General features: G+C 42.7%; 3 protein-coding genes across 3 annotated transcripts in view; all 3 read right to left on the reverse strand.

Moving 5' to 3' along the window:
• Positions 1-1,907: 1,907 nt before the first annotated feature.
• On the reverse strand, positions 1,908-6,757 carry LOC310801164 (thread biopolymer filament subunit alpha; the record flags this gene model as incomplete). The annotated part of the gene is made up of 10 exons (XM_083665159.1): positions 1,908-1,927; positions 2,073-2,374; positions 2,524-2,630; positions 2,791-2,904; positions 3,249-3,374; positions 3,749-3,925; positions 4,612-4,707; positions 4,793-4,853; positions 5,296-5,507; positions 6,167-6,757. The coding sequence occupies 10 exons, from the start codon at positions 6,755-6,757 to the stop codon at positions 1,908-1,910; spliced, it is 1,806 nt and encodes a 601-aa protein (XP_083521285.1).
• Positions 6,758-10,680: 3,923 nt separating this feature from the next.
• On the reverse strand, positions 10,681-11,288 carry LOC310818512 (uncharacterized protein C11orf87 homolog; the record flags this gene model as incomplete). Its single annotated transcript, XM_083689481.1, has 1 exon — positions 10,681-11,288. Exon 1 carries the CDS (start codon positions 11,182-11,184, stop codon positions 10,681-10,683), a length of 504 nt encoding a protein of 167 aa, XP_083545607.1. The 5' UTR covers positions 11,185-11,288.
• Positions 11,289-15,471: 4,183 nt separating this feature from the next.
• Positions 15,472-17,690, reverse strand: part of ddx10 (DEAD (Asp-Glu-Ala-Asp) box polypeptide 10) — a 58,051-nt gene continuing 55,832 nt past the window's right edge. Inside the window, exon 18 of the mRNA XM_083690026.1 lies at positions 15,472-16,079. Coding sequence (XP_083546152.1) covers positions 15,887-16,079 — 193 coding nt within the window. The 3' untranslated portion in view covers positions 15,472-15,886. The remainder of the gene's footprint in view (positions 16,080-17,690) is intronic.

Here is a 17,690-nt window from a genome sequence, read left to right on the forward strand (position 1 = left end):
AAATATCCAAATTCAATGAAAAAGATTAGATCACAGATACAGGCAATTCTGAAAGATGCATTTCAGAGTTAGGCAATTCCATGCTCATAACAGTGAAACTATGTTTAGGAGCTCAATAATCCCCCTACAGGGACTGGGAGCGATGGTGGGGAGGCTACAGTAGACACCTGGCAGTGGTTCATTCCCATGCATGAAGCAATTGGGGACAGGCTATCAATGGTGACATCAGTGCAGATCGGTAGCTGTGGACCTGACCCTACACTACCCCACCCTACAAGCCTGGCCCCAGTAGCAGCCCTGACCCCAGCTGCAGAGGCATCATAGGTGATGCTGATAATCGGGTAACTGAACCATGTACAGTCGAGCTTTGAATAGGGTTCCTACCGTCTTCAAGTCATTGAATGTGAATACAATTAATACGAAGCCTCAACACTTGCAAAAACGTCCCTGGAAACAAACAGGATTGTACCATTTACTGTTGAGTTTACTGCCGTTTACCTGCACCATAAAAGAGACAATTAGCACCTATCCTGCCTTCCTGCTTCGTATACTTTAGATATAGTTATTGACTTAGTACTCTTATTGTGCCTTACAGTATTGTCTATTGTGTATTTAATTTGTGCTTCTGTGATATTACTGCACTGTTGAGAGGAAGCTTGTAAAGTAAGCATTTCATTGTACAGTTTACAACTTGTATCCTGTGCATATGACCAATATACTTTGACTTGACCCCATTAACCATTAGAGCCACAAAAGCGAATCAATACAGCAGGACTACAGAAAGCACTACATGAATGCAGAGTATTCAACGTACTGTAACAGGATGTTGTGTGGGTGGGTGTTGTAGGGCCATTCTCTTTATAGGTGATCAGTAGAATTACATTGACATTCACTGTGAATAGCACAGGCAGCCAGTGAATCAAAGACTTCACCTTGTGTTTGTTAGAAGGCTTGAAGCAGAATGTTCAGCAACATGAAATTCCAGGACGATCTTTGTTCTAACCAATACAACTAAGATATGTGAAAGACAATAAAAACAAGGTAGAAAAGCTTGCAGGTGAGGTGAAAAATCCATGAGGGCTTGTGATAAAAAAAAAAATATATTAGTCCAGCTACCACCCCCTACCCCCCCCCCCCCCCCATCGCAGGACCTACAAAAAGTACTTTGTTGTATTGGATTTTACAAATACATTTTAACATTTTTTTATTATTCTATTTTTCACACATTACATTTCTTTCATATGTGTAATTTCAGTCCTTTATGGTATATTTGGTATTATTTCTGGTGTACATGCAAAGATATTTTTTCATTTGAACTGAGAGTTTATTTAATCCCACACCTCAGCCCATCCCACCTCTCTCGCTATACCACTCTCTTAGTTTCCTTGTGCCATATACATTTCAATTGTGCTGTGATGTCTCAATGTAGTTCGTGAAACTTTCTAATTGTAGAGCTTGCACAGATTTAAATGAGATAAAAATGAATATTTTGCTAAGAGTATAATTATATTGATTATTGATTGTCCATCAGATACTGTCACTCAATAGTGCTCTTTGTAGGGTTATTTTTAGGTTAATATTGTTTTTTGCCAGGCATTCATGAACCTTAGACCAAAAGTCATCCACCTGAGGGCAATACCAAAACAGATGTTCATCATGTGAAAACTTGTTAGAAATGAAATACCACTGTCTCCTACACAGCACTATGAACAGAGAGACAGCATGGTGGTGTGCATGTTTATTGCACTTGGAGAGGCTTATCTGAAAACCAACAATTGCCATTGTATAACAAAAGGGAATACCAGAAAACCATCAGAACTGGAAACAACTCCAAGGTCTTCAATGTTTCAAAGATGTCTCAAGCATTGACAGACAACAGAAAATGTTTTGTTTATTGTTTATTTTCCTTAGTACACTGTTGAGGACACTGGAAGAGAAAAGAGTTGTCCAAATTGAGTTAGGCTGCAATAAGTTGTAAAACTTAGCTGTATTTGTGATTAAGCCTATGAGAAAGCATTCAGGTTTTTTTTAATATAAATGTAAGTAGTTCAGAGAGGAAGAGTTGTACTCACGTGCACTGCTGCTCAGACTGGACATAATGCTGCTCCCGCCCCCAAAGGAGCCGGCCCCTCCTACCAGACCTAGACCTCCGTAACCTCCTCCAAAGCTACTGCCTAGACCTCCTCCTAGACCGCCTCCCAAGCTCAGGCCCAATCCGTATCCACCATCGAGGCCCAGGCTGCCACCGCCGCCACCGCCACCACCACCACCACCACCACCACCAAAGGCAAAGCCAGCCCCGCCTCCACTTCCACCACCTCCTCCAATGGCTGACTTGGACATGTGAACAGTCACGCCTCCTCCCGACTTCAGTCTGTAACATCACAAATACCACATGTTACTGTTACTTTGGAACGCAACTATTATAGATCAATTTATCAATATCACTTCAGTTTGCATCAATCAACACAGACGTGATTTGTAAGCATGATGATATATGATCTAATGACCATATTTGCTTACCTGTTCTCCTCACTGTCTAAGAGTTTCTTGTATGCAGTGATCTCAACATCCAGGGACATTTTACTGGCCAGGAGCTCCTGGTATTCTTGACCATAGTGGGTTATTTGCTGTAGAAAGTGCAGAACACATTACTTTTACCTTAAGAAGGAGCGCTGCTCTTTCAAAGTAGATTTGAAATCATAGTAATTATGTGCCTTGTCAGTGTTCCTGTATCTGTACAGTATGTTTCCATTCAGCAAGAAAAATCACTGTGGACACAGTCCTTACCTTTCTGATGTCATCAAGCTGTGACTTAAGTGTCAGCACCTGCTCCTGATAGGTCTCTGTGTGTGAGCTGGAGTGGGACTCGGCCTCATCCACCTGGGACTCCAACTGGATGTTCTGAAATGGAGATGGAGTAAAGTCATGAAATAATCAAGACAAACAGAACTGTGACCATGAAGTAACTGTGGGATTCTCATATTCATCAAGACATCATAATATTTTCCTCACAAAAGCCTTCAGCTGGCATTATGTCCTATGTAACCTCTGTTATATGTTCATTGTTTGTTCATTATTCATTGTTTGTTGGAGAACAAATAAAACATCTTTATCTTTAAAAAAAAACATTGGCACTTTAATGAGTATCATATACACAGCTATGAATACATTGCTCAACTTGGATGTGGTCACTACAACTGGAGTGCACTGTATCTGTGTTTGGTTAGATCAAGTAATAATCTTACCAGGGACTTGAGCCTATCTATCTCCCTCTGCACTGAGTCGATCTGGAGTTTGTAGACACGGAGCTCCTCTTTGGTCTGGGTCAGAGACTGGGTGCTGGGCTGGGTTGTGATGGACATCATGGAGATCTGGGTTGGAAATGAGAGAAAAGGTTCATAGAGTGTCTTGATATGTGATAGATGTTTTAAAGAACAAGAGATATCATCTCTTCCATATAAGTTCTAACAGAGAGGCCTGTGATGCCCTGTGATATTGTGAGCTGAGTTTACGACCAAGTCTACTGCAATACCAAAAACATCCACTTGAAGGAGACATACACATATGAATAGGATAGACACAATGAACATCACCACATCCTTTGGCTTATGTGATGTTTCAGAAGAGATGATGTACAGTAAGTGTAGTCTGTGCAGACAGAGATGATACCTGACAGGCATGAGATAATGAAGAATAGACTTGAGCTCATGCAAGATAGACTGTAGGATACTGGGAGGCAACCTACACTGTCCTGCACAGATGCCATGGCATCCTGTTTGCTGCGCTGGGCCAGGGCTTCGTAGTGACTCTTGACGTCCGCCAGTGCTGAGGTCAGGTCCTGGGCTTGCGCCGTGTTGTCCACCGAGATGGAGAAGGCTGACTTCACACTGCCCGTCACAATGTTCCTCACCTCCCTCACTTTCTGAAAATCAAACCACAGCAAGACAGGCAGGGTTAGGGTTAGTAACTAGTGAATAAAAATTATGTATTCATAATTTCCTGTCTCAAAGATCCACAGCAACAATATAGTCCATTTATTTCATAGCACCAATATTTCCCTGTTTATATCAATACAGCTGTGTTGGTATGCAGAATGGCTTCTGAATGAGTCATAGTTCGTGTGATGTGAATTCCTAATGTTGTGAACACACTTCTGGAATGTACATTGCGCTGTGATCATCTGGGTGGTTTTAGAGAGAGAGAGAGAGAGAGAGAGAGAGAGAGACAGAGACAGAGAGAGAGAGAGAGAGAGAGAGAGAGAGAGAGAGAGAGAGAGAGAGTAGCGGGAGAGAAGGAGTGACAGAAGGGAGAAGTAGTGGGGCTTAGTGTTGAGTGCAGGCTCTGGGCTTGTCTGAATCTCCATAATTGATGGGGAGACATTTTAATGCAGTGCCTGGGCAGGGGGGGGGGGCATCTCTGGAGCACTGGTAGAGAAACGCTTTTACTGTACAGGAGCAGACATGAAACACTGCATATGTAGAATTCTAATAAAAATACATCTTCAAGATGAACCAAGAAGAAAAATTGTTTTGGAAGGGAGTGTAAAATTGCTCTTCTGAATAATCTTACAGTAAAATAGTTGGTTGTCACACTGTATACAGTACTTACAGCATTATACACCTGCTTTGAGAGAGTGATCTGATCTTCCAGTCCGCTAATGTTGGTCTGAAGTTCAAAAATGCTCAGGTAAAGATTGTCGACCTCCTGTAACAGCACACAAGTCAGAGACAAGTCAGAACTATATAATTCTTTGTTTTGATCATTTTATGCCAACATTTTGAATCCCTACCTCTTTGAATGTGGTCCAGTCCATCTCTAATGACTTGGTCTGGCCTGACTCCTCTTCATACCTTTCAACAGAGTCAATAATAGGTTTTCCATCAACAAAATTCCAATGAAATTGCTACTTACTTTTGTAGCCTCATGTATGAAGCTGCATATTGATGGGATACAGTTTCAATAGGTGAAAAGGCTCCACATCTTGCTTGAGAAATGAGTAAGCTATTGGATTCTTCTCAGCATTAAATCAATTGGTTAGCTGAGGTAATAATACAGCACAAATTAACATTCTTCAAGAAGTTGAGCTTTCCTCCTAAAATTTGCTGCAGATTACTCAATTGGCCATTAAATTGTTGAGCAACACAGGCCAGCAGACTATCTGGAACAAGGTTATGAAATACAGCCCACTGTACTGTACCATGGGGTCACAATTCACTATTTTTGTGGATCATTGTATTTAGTGCATTTTAGGGTCACTTAACTTTTTTGTGGGCCACTATTCACACCACCAACCTGGTCTGGATGTCGTCAATAATGCTCTTATAGTGCTCAATCTCTGCAATGATGGCCTCCTTAGTGGCGGACAGGCCGTCAATCTGTGTCTTGTAGGTGCCGATGGCGGAGGTGAGGAGGATTGTGGTACTGGCTGGACCACCCTGCTCTGGGTTGGTAAACATGGAGATCTTGGCCCTCAGCACGGCGTTCTGCTGGTCCAGAGAGCGCGCCTGCAGAGGAAGAAGGAAATAAATAAATAATGAAAAAAAGCACAGAGATTGATTTAGATTAGATTTTCACATATTATGATGAGTTTCTCCACTAACTTGGGACTGACTTTTGATTAGTTTGATTGATTCTGAACATTGACGTTCATGCATTGCTATCAGCCTCATCTGATCTTATTTTTGTGAGATTGAATCATATGCAAATCGTTTTCCTCGGTACATTCATATTATAAGATTCTTGCATGTAAACAGTGTTGACTGCCAACATAAGCACTGCTATCAATTCCAAACAAGGACAATCTGATTCCACTCTCTCTATTGGGTTTGATTGGAGCACAGCATAAGTATAAATTATGTATGAATCAATCAACATCTGTATGAAAAGTCCTCACAGGTTAGAGTAGGTCATGTCCTCTTGGGTAAAGAATGTTGACAGGAAGAGGATACCGATCAACATAACATTGATAAATGTGCTTGTTCAAGCAGATACACAGATATTGGATTAGATTAATTTGTTTGTTTCAGTAGAAGTACAAAAATTTAGTTTGTAAATTTGTTCCCATAATAACATTATTGATGCATGAACTAGATGCAAAAGCCTAGCTAATGCCTGCCCTGAATGGATGTGTTTTGGCACGGGTTTGTGTGATGACATACTGTACCTTGTCGATGAAGGTGGCGAACTTGTCATTGAGGATCTGCAGCTCCTCCTTCTCCTTTAGGCGGGTAACCTGGACTGTGTCAAGGGAGGGCAGTGAGGGGTCGATGCTGGGGACGGGGCTGACGCCTGTTTCCACACTGGTGGTGGTGCTTAAGAAGGAGGGGTTGAATCCGTAGCCCCCGATCTTGAAGACACGACCGCCCATGCGCGCCCTAAGAGGGGCCACTCCGGCCCTGAACCCTGCCCTGCCACCTCCGCCCAGGCCTAGTCCCAAGCCGCCCCCTAGCGCCAAGGCACCTCCACCCATACCCAGTACCCCTCCTCTACCACCACCACCACCACCACCACCAATCCCCATCCCAAGCCCCAGGCCTCCACCCATCCCCATCCCCATCCCTAGCCCCATGCCTCCCCCTCCTTTCATGCCGAGCCCCACACTGCCTCCTCCCCCTCCCATCCCGAAAGATCTGGAGAGGGCCAGCCCGGCTCCACCGCCACCTCCGCCATTCCTGCCCGAGAAGAGCCTGTTTCCCCCATAGGTAGCCCCGAACCTCACCGCCCCCCCACTGATTCTCAGGTTAGTCTCTGCCATGTCTACAGCAGAAGCAGCACCGTGTTGGAGCTCAGAGAGTAGACTGACTCTATGCAGCCCAGGGACTTATATACAGTACACCTAGGTGCTCTCAGGGGGCAGATCGCCTCCAAGGCTGCCTATTCGCTGGGGTGGGCTGCCCACGTCACTCCAGATAGAAGGGGCTGACAGATAGGCCAGCGTCTGCCCGACAGGCACACAGCTCCCACTGACATGCTGGGCGTGATTCCCCTGCCCCCAGGCAACCAGGAACTGAAGCCTGTTACCAGAAGTCAGAAGTTTTGCCTCCCTCAACTGACATTGGGACTGCACTGGTAGGATGTTTATCATGGTTTCCTCTCTCCACACGATTGCTGCATTCTTACCTCAGCTGGCTCCTTTGCTTAAGTCGTTAAATTGCCTGGCAAGGACTGATTTCCATTTTATCTACCAGTGTCGTGCTATGAAGCAATCTTTTTAAGAGATTGTAGCGCCTCACTGACAGCTTGGCTCATAAATCATTCCCCATGCTTCACCAGTGAAGGGCAGGTGAATATTATATCACTACCTGCCCCTAAGGATCAGCAGCAGGGGTTTTAACAGGCATATGGTATGCAACATACTGAAACAGAATGAGAGTTGTGGATTTATTCTTGTAGCATTGGGTCGAGTTCAGTTCTAGGTCCTTTTCCCTATCTGATCCACTGAGTTCTCACTTGGCCTGATACTGTATATATGCCAATCTATGGTGAAAAATAAAGAGCTTCATTTCTCTAGTGAATTTCTCTAGTCACCTTCCCATACGTAACCTTGCCATGCAATGCCATCACAAAGAGTAAATACTGGTGCTTTATTTGTCCCCTCAGTCCCCAAAGAGACTGTCTCACATCAGCTCCATTGGGAGACCCACAGGAGCAGGCAGCATACCCAGTAGGAGCTGGAGCCCAGCCAGAGACAAACGCCCAGTTTGAGGAGACAATTAGGAACATGCTCTCCTGGCACCTGACCAAAGTACTAAGTCTGAGTCTCACTGGGTACTGTAGGTAGTGGCTGCTCCTGGCCAACTGCCATAAAGTTCGACTAGAGTAGATGTTGTAAAAGGACACCACTACCCAATGAACCAATAAGAGCGAGTATGGGCGTGGCTATGTCCCACTGTGGTGAAGATAAAGCTTAGGGCTGAAGGTGAGGTTAAATTGGGTTCAGAATGGGTGGTGTTACTCACCTTGAGGTTATATGATCTACACAGGCAAATGGTCATGACAAACTGCACTCATAGGATAGGGAGGCACTACAACATCTATTGGAGAGGATACAGTATCCTGCGTAAGTAATGGGACAGTGAAGCATTTTTTCTTCTTTTGCCTCTATAATCCCAAAATTTTAATTTGAAATAAAAACTAATACTGTATGGTTACAGTAGAGATTCTCAGCTTTTATTTGAGGGTATTGTGTACATATTGATTTCACCATAGAGAAATTACAACATTTGGAACATCATTAATAAGAAAAAAAGCAAAGCAATCAAAAATGGGCTGTAGGCCAAGAAAGACTTCTACACTGGATGACCGAAGAATGCTCACCATAATTAAGAAAAACCCAAATCAACTGTCCCACAGATCAGGGACACTCTCCAGGAGGTCTCTCTGTCAGAGACTACCATCCGCATAATACGTCACCCGTCAAACTACAGAGGTTTACTGCAAGGTACAAACCACTAATTATCCTCAAAAAGGATGTTCAGGTTAGTTTGCTAAAAAGTACCTAAACAGCCTCTAGAAGTCTGGAAAGAGGTCTTATGGACAGATGACACATATTATCAATACCAGAGTGATTGCCTGTGGAAGGTTTGGAGAAAAAGGGATCTACAGATTTACAGCATACCACCTCATCTGTGAAACATGGTGGAGGGGGTGTTATAGTTTGGGCATGTATAGCTGCCACTAGAACTGGCTAATTTGTCTTAATTTATGATGTAACTGCTGACGGCAGCAGCAGAATGTATTCTGAAGTGTACAGAAACATCTTGTCTGCTGGAGTACAAGCAAATGCCTACAAACTCATTGGATGGCGCTTCATCATACAGTATGACCAATGAACCAAAACATATTGCCATAGCAACTAGGGAATTTTTCAGGGCCAAAAAGTGGAAAGTTCTTGACTGGTCAAGTCAGTCTTCAGACTTAAATCCAATTGAACATGCATTTCATTTCCTGATGATAAGATTTTAGGCAAAAAGACCTCAAAATAAACAACACCTTAAGATGGCTGCAATACAGGCCTAGCAGAGCATATATCCAGTGTCTGGTGCGGTCAATGGGCAGTGATTGCATGCAAAGGATTGTCAACCAAATACTAAACATAAGTGGCCAATTTGGATATTATATGAATCTGTCCCATTACTTTTGGTGCCCTGAAATAGAGGGACTATGTATAACATGTGTTGTCATTTCTAAATGATGAAACCAATATGTACACACATACCATCAAGCTGATAATCTATACTTTAACCTCATAGTAATTGTTTGATTTCAAATCCAAACTTGTTTCACTGTCCCATTACTTACCCAGGGTACTGTATAATGTGATTCAAAAGGGGGAGTTCTTAAACTCTACTTACTTGCAATCTTTCACTTTTTTTGTTTGAAATTATACATGTTTTGGCAAACCAAACTTCGCCACAGTGGCAGTAAGCAAGGTGCAGAAATGTCTTCTTTTGAATCAAAGGAGCTGGTTTTGCTTCCACATGCATATCAATGAATCCCACATCTAAGGAAATATATGTTTACCAGTAGATAGGATCATGAAAATAGAATTTCTTGTGAGATATGTTGTAATCTGGTAAAAGATACCTAATGTGATAGATTTATATTTCACTTTGCATGGGAATGAAAATAAAACATTAAGAAATACCTTTTGGTTTCAATGAGTCCCCATTTATTACATATCAGAGGATACATTATAAATACTGAAAAGGAAATATTAGGGCTTAAGTTCACCATCTGCCACAGTAAAGTAAAATCTGTAACTGTGCATTTAGGCCTACTACAACATTATTAGTTGTGTCCTACACGAAGTAAAACGTGCTACCAACAGTACTTTTTAAGAGCAGATAACGACATACTTTATATCAAGTCATTTGAAAATATCTTAACTCTGCAAACAATTATTTGAGGCTATTTCTTTGCAGTTTGGACTGCCTAGGATCACAACACAACAAAAAGCTCTGTGAAGGGTGTCATAGCACATGCCAAGGGTACTATGGAAAACATAGTAGGCTACAACACAGGATCACCACAGCATGTTACATAAAATGTACTATGTCACCCATTTGAAGCATGACAGTAGTTTATAAAGCAAAGCCGCATATATGGTTTAAGGTTTAAATGACTTGATAAGAGTGAACCTTTTAGGGAATAGTCCTTTAAGCAGAAATCAAACTTCTACAATGTGCAAGTCTAAGTCTACTATATGCTAGTAGTTAAAACAGTCCCTGAAATAAATACTCTAGAATACTTGGAGAACAACTAGCAATTTACATCTACACAACGAAATGTGCCAGCTATAGCAGCACACGGATACGTGAGGAAAATGTATCTACATTTCAACACCTTGGACAGCGACCCCTCAATTTACAATGGCCTCCTGTCCCAAGTTCCCCGCTGCTGAAATTATCCCACAAAGGTACTCTAATATATTCACTTACTCTACTTTTATACACGATTTACAAACGCGGCACAATATTAATCCGATCATGAGTCATGATGAAAATGTCAAGCATAGGCTAATAGTTCCTTGAGGTCATGGTGTTATTGTTGTGCCATATTGCTTTTCCCAGTTATTCCAAGTAATTGTCGAGAGTATCTTTCAGTCAGTCACCCCTGAACTATAACGTGGATATTTGGTCTATTTACAAAGTCCCATCAGTTTCGAACGCAGCGTTATCAAGACGAGGCCACAGTTTCCATCAGTTGTCCATCTCCCTGTTCAACGTGTACAGTATCCAATTCCGGTGCGTTCTCTGTAATCGGTAAGATACCACGCTCCTCCTTAAAATGACAACTGGTATTCTGGTCACCTTTCTGGACAGCAGAGGAAAGTGGCCGGTGCTCGGTATCTCTTGGTGCCGGTCGGACAATGATGCACGGTCTCACGGTCTCCCTCTTCCCTTTGGCGGACACGGGGCTGCGGTTGTCGCGCTCGTATTCCTCCTGGGCACGTTGAATCTTCCTCATCTTCATCTTCCTCTTGTGAAAATGAAATGTTGCCAGGGAAACGAGTATTATCCCAATGATCATGGCCACCAGCACGATGAGCGCAAAGGTCGAGGAGAAGGGTTGGAAGAAGCGCTTCATTTGGTCCATGCAGGTGCCGTTGGTTTGGGAAGCCCCGCTGTAGATGCACAATGGTATAGAGAGCCCCACATCCTCAGACGCTTTGGTCGTCATTTAGTAGATTTTCGGTGGGCTTCGATTTTCACTTCGGGATGGGTAGGCTGATGTCCTTCTCTCCAACCTCAGCGTGACGAGGCAAACGGAACCAAACGCCTTAACTGTTCCATTAGATATCCTAAATGGAAATTTAAAAACCCCATTGAGATCAAGGCGATAAAATGTTTCAAAACGTCAATTACATTGTCTATTACAAGGACTACGGTGCATTTCGCCCTTCAGTGCAGGCTACATCACGGCACGCCCGATTGAATGATTTAAATAATTGAAAGGCGTGGGTAATTGCGCGACATTTTGAGATGACAACAAATTCATGGCTCTAATGAACACAAATTAATTTCCTAACAATTCTATTGAAACACCATTAAATTCCATACACGTTTATCGTTTTAACGTAGGCTAAAAGTTCCAAGGTGAACACTAGGAAATGTGAGAAAAAGGATGCAAGGGACTCAATAAATGTGGCTATACATGCAATACAGTAGCCTGCATTCCCTCGTAACAATAGGCTACTAAGGAACAAGACATTCTTCAAGATGAAATTTCAAGAGGCAAACATGAGTAGAGAACAACATGCAGTCAATATGTATTTCAGTCTCTCAGATTTCATATTTAGAGGAACAATATATAGGTTTTTTTTGTTCATACCTGATGAAATTGTCTGATGGAAGCCGTTTCAGAGCCGAGGACCGTCCGGAGTGGCGATATGGGGAGCGGAGAGAATTATCACGGATCGCAATGACGTATCACACACTGTGAAAGCTGTACCCTGTCTACACACACACACTCACGAAGGATGCACATCTGTGTCCAACATTCATCACTTGAGTCTGTATTGGAGGCTCTGCTTTTTCCAAATCATGAAAGAATATAAGAATGAAAGAATATAAGACACTGAAACACATTTCTGAAACAAAGAATCCACGGTAGCCTAATACACAATCAATAAAGTATGAAATATTACATATATTTTTACTAAAATCGTTTGCACCTCGTAACCCACGTAGGCTACCGTGGCCATTACATGCGCACGCACTTCAGCACTACCATATAAAGTAGTGTGTGGAACTGTTCCTGCGCCGGTGCTGAAATAATCTGCACAACGTCACAACCAAACACTCAGCTATGTTCATTGCGTTTCGCGCCCTTATATTAGTGTCATGCATACATGATCACAGATGATTAGATTGGGAAAAACCAACGCAAAGGCATTGACCTCAAAGTGACCTTATCTTAATGTATTCGGACTGTCACGACACAGGTTGGCTAAAACATATACATTTGATCTCAGCGTAGTTGATAGAGATTAATTAATTTATACACAGCATGGTTAGTGAAGGAAAGTGTATGCAAACCTTGAATTCAACTACTACCAGACCAGTGATCGATCAAATTATCAAGTAAACGTTTAGTAGGATTCTATAGCTTGAACACAGTACAGGACCATGTTGCTATATGTGAAACAGCTCAGTAGAATTACTGACAGAGCTGAGTGGCAGATATATTTTGACATGCCCCATTGAGATATCAAAACATTAGTGGGGTACATGACCCATTGTAGAAATACGATTTAGCTGAACAAGGCCGATCTCAGAACAAGGCTATCATTCCTCAACCATATTCTGTCTCTCCATTCTGTCTCAGAAAAAGAAAATGCCAATGAGTTGAAGGGAGCTCATTAAAAATTAAAAGGAACTTTACTCCACTTCATGTAACACATGACTGGGCAAGTAAAGGAGAGAAAGTGGTCTATGAATTCAACTTCATCTAGCCTTTAATTAGTAATTTTCCCAAAACATCCCTTCACCTTCATATTTCACTGTTATTACTTGACCAATATGAATAAGCACTGTGAGTGTTCCCAGGCACTGTTTACATAATCAAACCCTTGACATCATCATATTGTGCATCCTCAAAGTAGGCCTTATAAACATACGACAAAGGGAATAAGAAAATAGCGGAAATATAAGTCTTCTTGATACGATGCCAATGCTACGAGCCCGACATGGGGCCTGGTCCAGGGCCAACAACGTCACCCTAACATAATGCATTAGTAATATTAGGACAAAGCGCCTATTCAAACAAACAGTATTTGGTAAACAAAGTTGGGCTAATAAGCAGTCATATGACAGGACATCCAGACATTCCTTACACCAATATGTGGATTAGGGTGGGTTGAACTTGCCTTCTATTCAATGTACATTAAAGGCCTGTGTCTCAATGGTGTGTCAAGGCATCTGGCTGTCTGGCTGGCTAGCAAAAGCGAGTGGATAGGGCACTTCATAAACACAACACCCAGCACTGATGGATGACTGTGGACCCAGACAGTCACAAAATAAAGGAACTGGCTCTATCTGCCTTCCCCCTTGCACACAAACAAACTTCATCAGCTCCATTCGTCACTGCCGTGAGCTGGGCTTCTGACTGTTTGCAGCTCCCGCAAAGTTTGATAAGGTCATTGTGGGAGAAATGCACTTCACTGCTCCATCTTCTGCAGTCTCCAACCCCCCCTCCCTCTATAATTATGTAGATGTATTAGTATGAGAGGACAGACAGAGGACTCTGCGCTAAGACCCTCTAATCCAGCCTTCCCTGAATCACTCACTCAGAGCAGAGCAAGGGGTGGGGGTGAGAGTCGATGCTACTTCTGCTTAATTTTCAAAAATTAGGGACTAACTTCAAGTGGTTAAGATATACATTTTGCAAATGACACAGGCAGGACACAATTAAAATGAAAGGGTAGCATCAAGACGTTTTGCTTTTGCTATAGAACCTCTCCTGCATTTAATTGAAAGCTTTTTATAATATTCTGCTCTTTTAAGAAGTGTTTAAAAGAGGACCCAAATTGCTATGCACTTGTTATGAGAATATATCTTTGAATGGCCTTCCCACTAAAATGATACAATTACAATGATAAAAAGGAGGCCATTTTCGGCAGTGAGGAAACAATTGCAATTTGGTGCCTTTCTATTTTGAGAGTGCATTACTGTAAAATGGCTGTGTGGATGATAATACTGCTCCCGTGTTTAACTGAGAAACTAACAGACTACAAGACTGTGTTACAAGGGGAGTGAGAAGATGAGTGCCTATGGGTTCTCAAAGACAGAGAACGTAATCCAGAGGAAGGTGACCTCTCAGGTACACAAAGTCAGATATTACGGATAAGTTCCAAGTTCCTAGCATACAGTATCGCCATGGTAAATTCAAGTAACCTTAACACAGAGTATGATGAAAAACCCCATACCAGTATTACAGATCTTCTAAATTAAGTTACGTCAATCACAGGCGGATTCTGGGCAAGGCCTACGCCCATGTAATCTTTGAACATGAAGTGCTGGAGCAGGTGGTCTGAAAGCTGCCCCTCCTCTGGCTCTAAGCCAGAGAGCTTCAGATGACTTCAAACCACTTCCTCCTCTGTGAGAGGAATCATCACTGCTGCCAATAATAGTAATGGAATACCTTAGAGTCCCCGTCATCAACTGTGCCCCATTATCCTCAACAAATATCTGGAGTATCTCTTGAGGGGGTGTGATTGAGTGGTGGGGGTGGTGATACAGAAAGAAGTGGCTTAATTGTGAGGTCCCTCCATTTCCATCAAGCTTTGTCATACATATTTTTATATTATTCCCTTCCCTCAAGGAAGACAACAGCCAAACAAAAACAACTTTAAAAAATAAAAGCAATGACAGGTAATAGGGGACAGATGGTGACTGGGACTTAGAGGTATTACATTAGTTTGTTGGCACCAATGGCGCAGCCTTTTAAGCTTCACACAGGAAAGGAAGTGTTTTGCAGTCATCTGAGGCAGTGCTGGCTTCAGGCCAGAGGAGGGGCAGGCTTTAGACCTGGAGAAATAGGACACAGAGCGATGGAGGGAGAAAGAAAGACATATAAAGTGAAGCAGAGAGAGAACAAGTGAAAGAGAGAGAGTGTGAGAGAGAGATGGAGAGGGGGGGTTGGGGGGGTCGGGAGGTGATGGGGAAACAGTGTGATGGAGTAAAACAAGAGTGCCACTAAGGCAGCAAGAGGGAATTTAACACAAAACAGTGAGAGAGGGAAAAAAAAACTGGTCTGCATAATGTACATCTGTCAGCCTGCCAGTCCCTCCTTGTGATGTGTTGGAGGAGATATACTCTGATGGGACCACAGGGGGTCGAGGAATTCGAGATGAATTCCCTTCTAGAGTGCCAAATTAATTTACAATTCAAATTCATTTGTAAAATGGAAAACATGAAAATGGGTTACAGGCTTTATCAAGTAACTGAATGGAGGTCGCATTACACCTGCATGGGGATATGATATATTTAATAATTTCAGCCAAGGTCCAGCTATTATATAACAATATAATTACTGAATACATACATTATATAACCATCATTAGTGAAGTAGATTACTGTTATTTGTTTGAGAGAAGTCTACCACAGTGAACTAATAGACACTACGTTAAAACACCCTTCAAGAGCCAATTTGGTTTACGTTAAATAATGTTAACATGGAAAAAATATCACAGGTTATCTCAATACAACAATCTCAAGTTACTTGACTGGAAAACCTTTATTTGACATGGAGAAGAATGTCTCTAAATCTTGATAAGGTTCTACAAATACTGAAAAACCTCTGAATAATGACAAGACATGTATCTTCAAATGTATCCTCAAATACACAGAGCGCTGGGTAAATGTCCTCCATTTTGGGGCCTCTAGCTCTGGTTCCCCAGGAGATGCAGCACCAGCTCCTCGTCCTCAGCCAGGGACAGACCAGTATCCAGGGGTTGAGCTGCAGAGGGGCCATCATGGTGCCTGGGTTTCTTCCTGCTTCCTGCTGTTGGCTCCTTCTCTTCCTCATCACTACTGTCACTGCTATCACTGTGGCCATGTTTCCCACCAGGAAGGCTTTAAACAGAGAGAGAAGCAATGGTTAACACACAATGGTGTGCATCATCTGCAGCATGATCTGCAGCATCATCTGGGAATGGGCACTGAGCACTAGTAGATGGTGATGGGCTTTGAAAGACATACCCTAGGTCACTGGGAATCTGTTTAGGACAGATGTGTTGGATGGTCGAAAATACAAAGCTGGGAAGCATCTTGTTAAAAGTCTTCCCATGCCATGATGGCTTGGGCTGCTCACTGTTGTTCATGATATACTCTTTGTAATTGAGAGGGAAATGGACATCTCTTCTCATCTGTCTCTACTGATGGGGAGATTGCTTGGCCTCAAACATGGGAGATGATGCGGAAAACAGCAGCTCCGCTGTAGAGGAACCCTGGACTCTCTTGTCTCTGGACGATTGGCCACCAGCAATGAAATGATGGATTAAATTAATCGAATGAATGAGCCGAACAAAACATGTCTAAAACTTGGTGAACAAGACTAAACTTTGATGAAGTCAAATCGTTAATAAAGGGAGAGAGGAGCGCCATCCTGTAAACAGGGAATAGAGTCTAGTGCTGAGTCACTGCTGATAGAGCCGTCTCTCCCATTATGAATGACATACTCAGGTGTTTAAATTAGTGAGATGCGGGTTACTTTTACAGTAGCTTTGCCTACCAGACATAAATCTGCCTGTATGTACACAGACTTTTCGCTATACATAATTAGAACTGATTTCCACCTGAAGTAAAAGAGAGGGGGAAACCTGTGGTACATTTATCTTGCTTTGATGTTTGTTAGTGCTGACAGGGTGGTTTTCCCTAACCTTAGTGCATGGTGAACACCGTGCCAAAATGAAAAACTGGTCAAAATGAAATTTTGAATATCTGTTTGAAGTACACTGCTCAAAAGAATTAAGGGAACACTTAAGGGACACATCAGATCTTGATGAACGAATTATTCAAGTTGAAAATCTTTACTGATGTACATTGTATAATTTGTTGAGAACAAAATGACGTGACAACGGTCAATGGAAACCAAAATCATCAACCCATTGAGGGCTGGATTCCAAATCACACCGAAAATCTAAGTAAAAAATTCAAAATCACAGGCTGATCCAACTTGTGTGAATTTTATCACGGCAACTCATGATGTGATTCAGTAGTGTGTATGGCCCCCGCGTGCCTGTATGCACTCCTGACAATGTCTGGGCATGCTCCTCATGAGTCGGCGGATGGTGTCCTGGGGGATCTCCTCCCAGACCTGGATCAGGGCATCAGTGAGCTCCTGGACAGTCTGTGGAGGTACTTGGTGGCGTCGGATGCACCGATACATAACGTCCCATAGGTGCTCAATTGTATTTAGGTCAGGGGAATGAGAGGGCCATTTAATGGTATCAAGGCTTTCTTCATCCAGGAACTGCCTACACACTCTGGCCACATGAGGCCGGGCATTGTCCTGCACTAGGAGGAACCCAGGGCCCACTGCACCAGCGTAAGGTCTGACAATGGATCTGAGGATCTCATTCCGGTACCTAACAGCAGTCAGGGTACCGTTGGCTATGACATGGAGGTCTGTGCGACCCTCCAAGGATATGCCTCCCCAGACCATCACTGACACCACCGCCAAAC

Source organism: Argentina silus (assembly GCF_951799395.1).
Source record: "Argentina silus genome assembly, chromosome: 2".
NCBI lineage: Eukaryota > Metazoa > Chordata > Actinopteri > Argentiniformes > Argentinidae > Argentina > Argentina silus.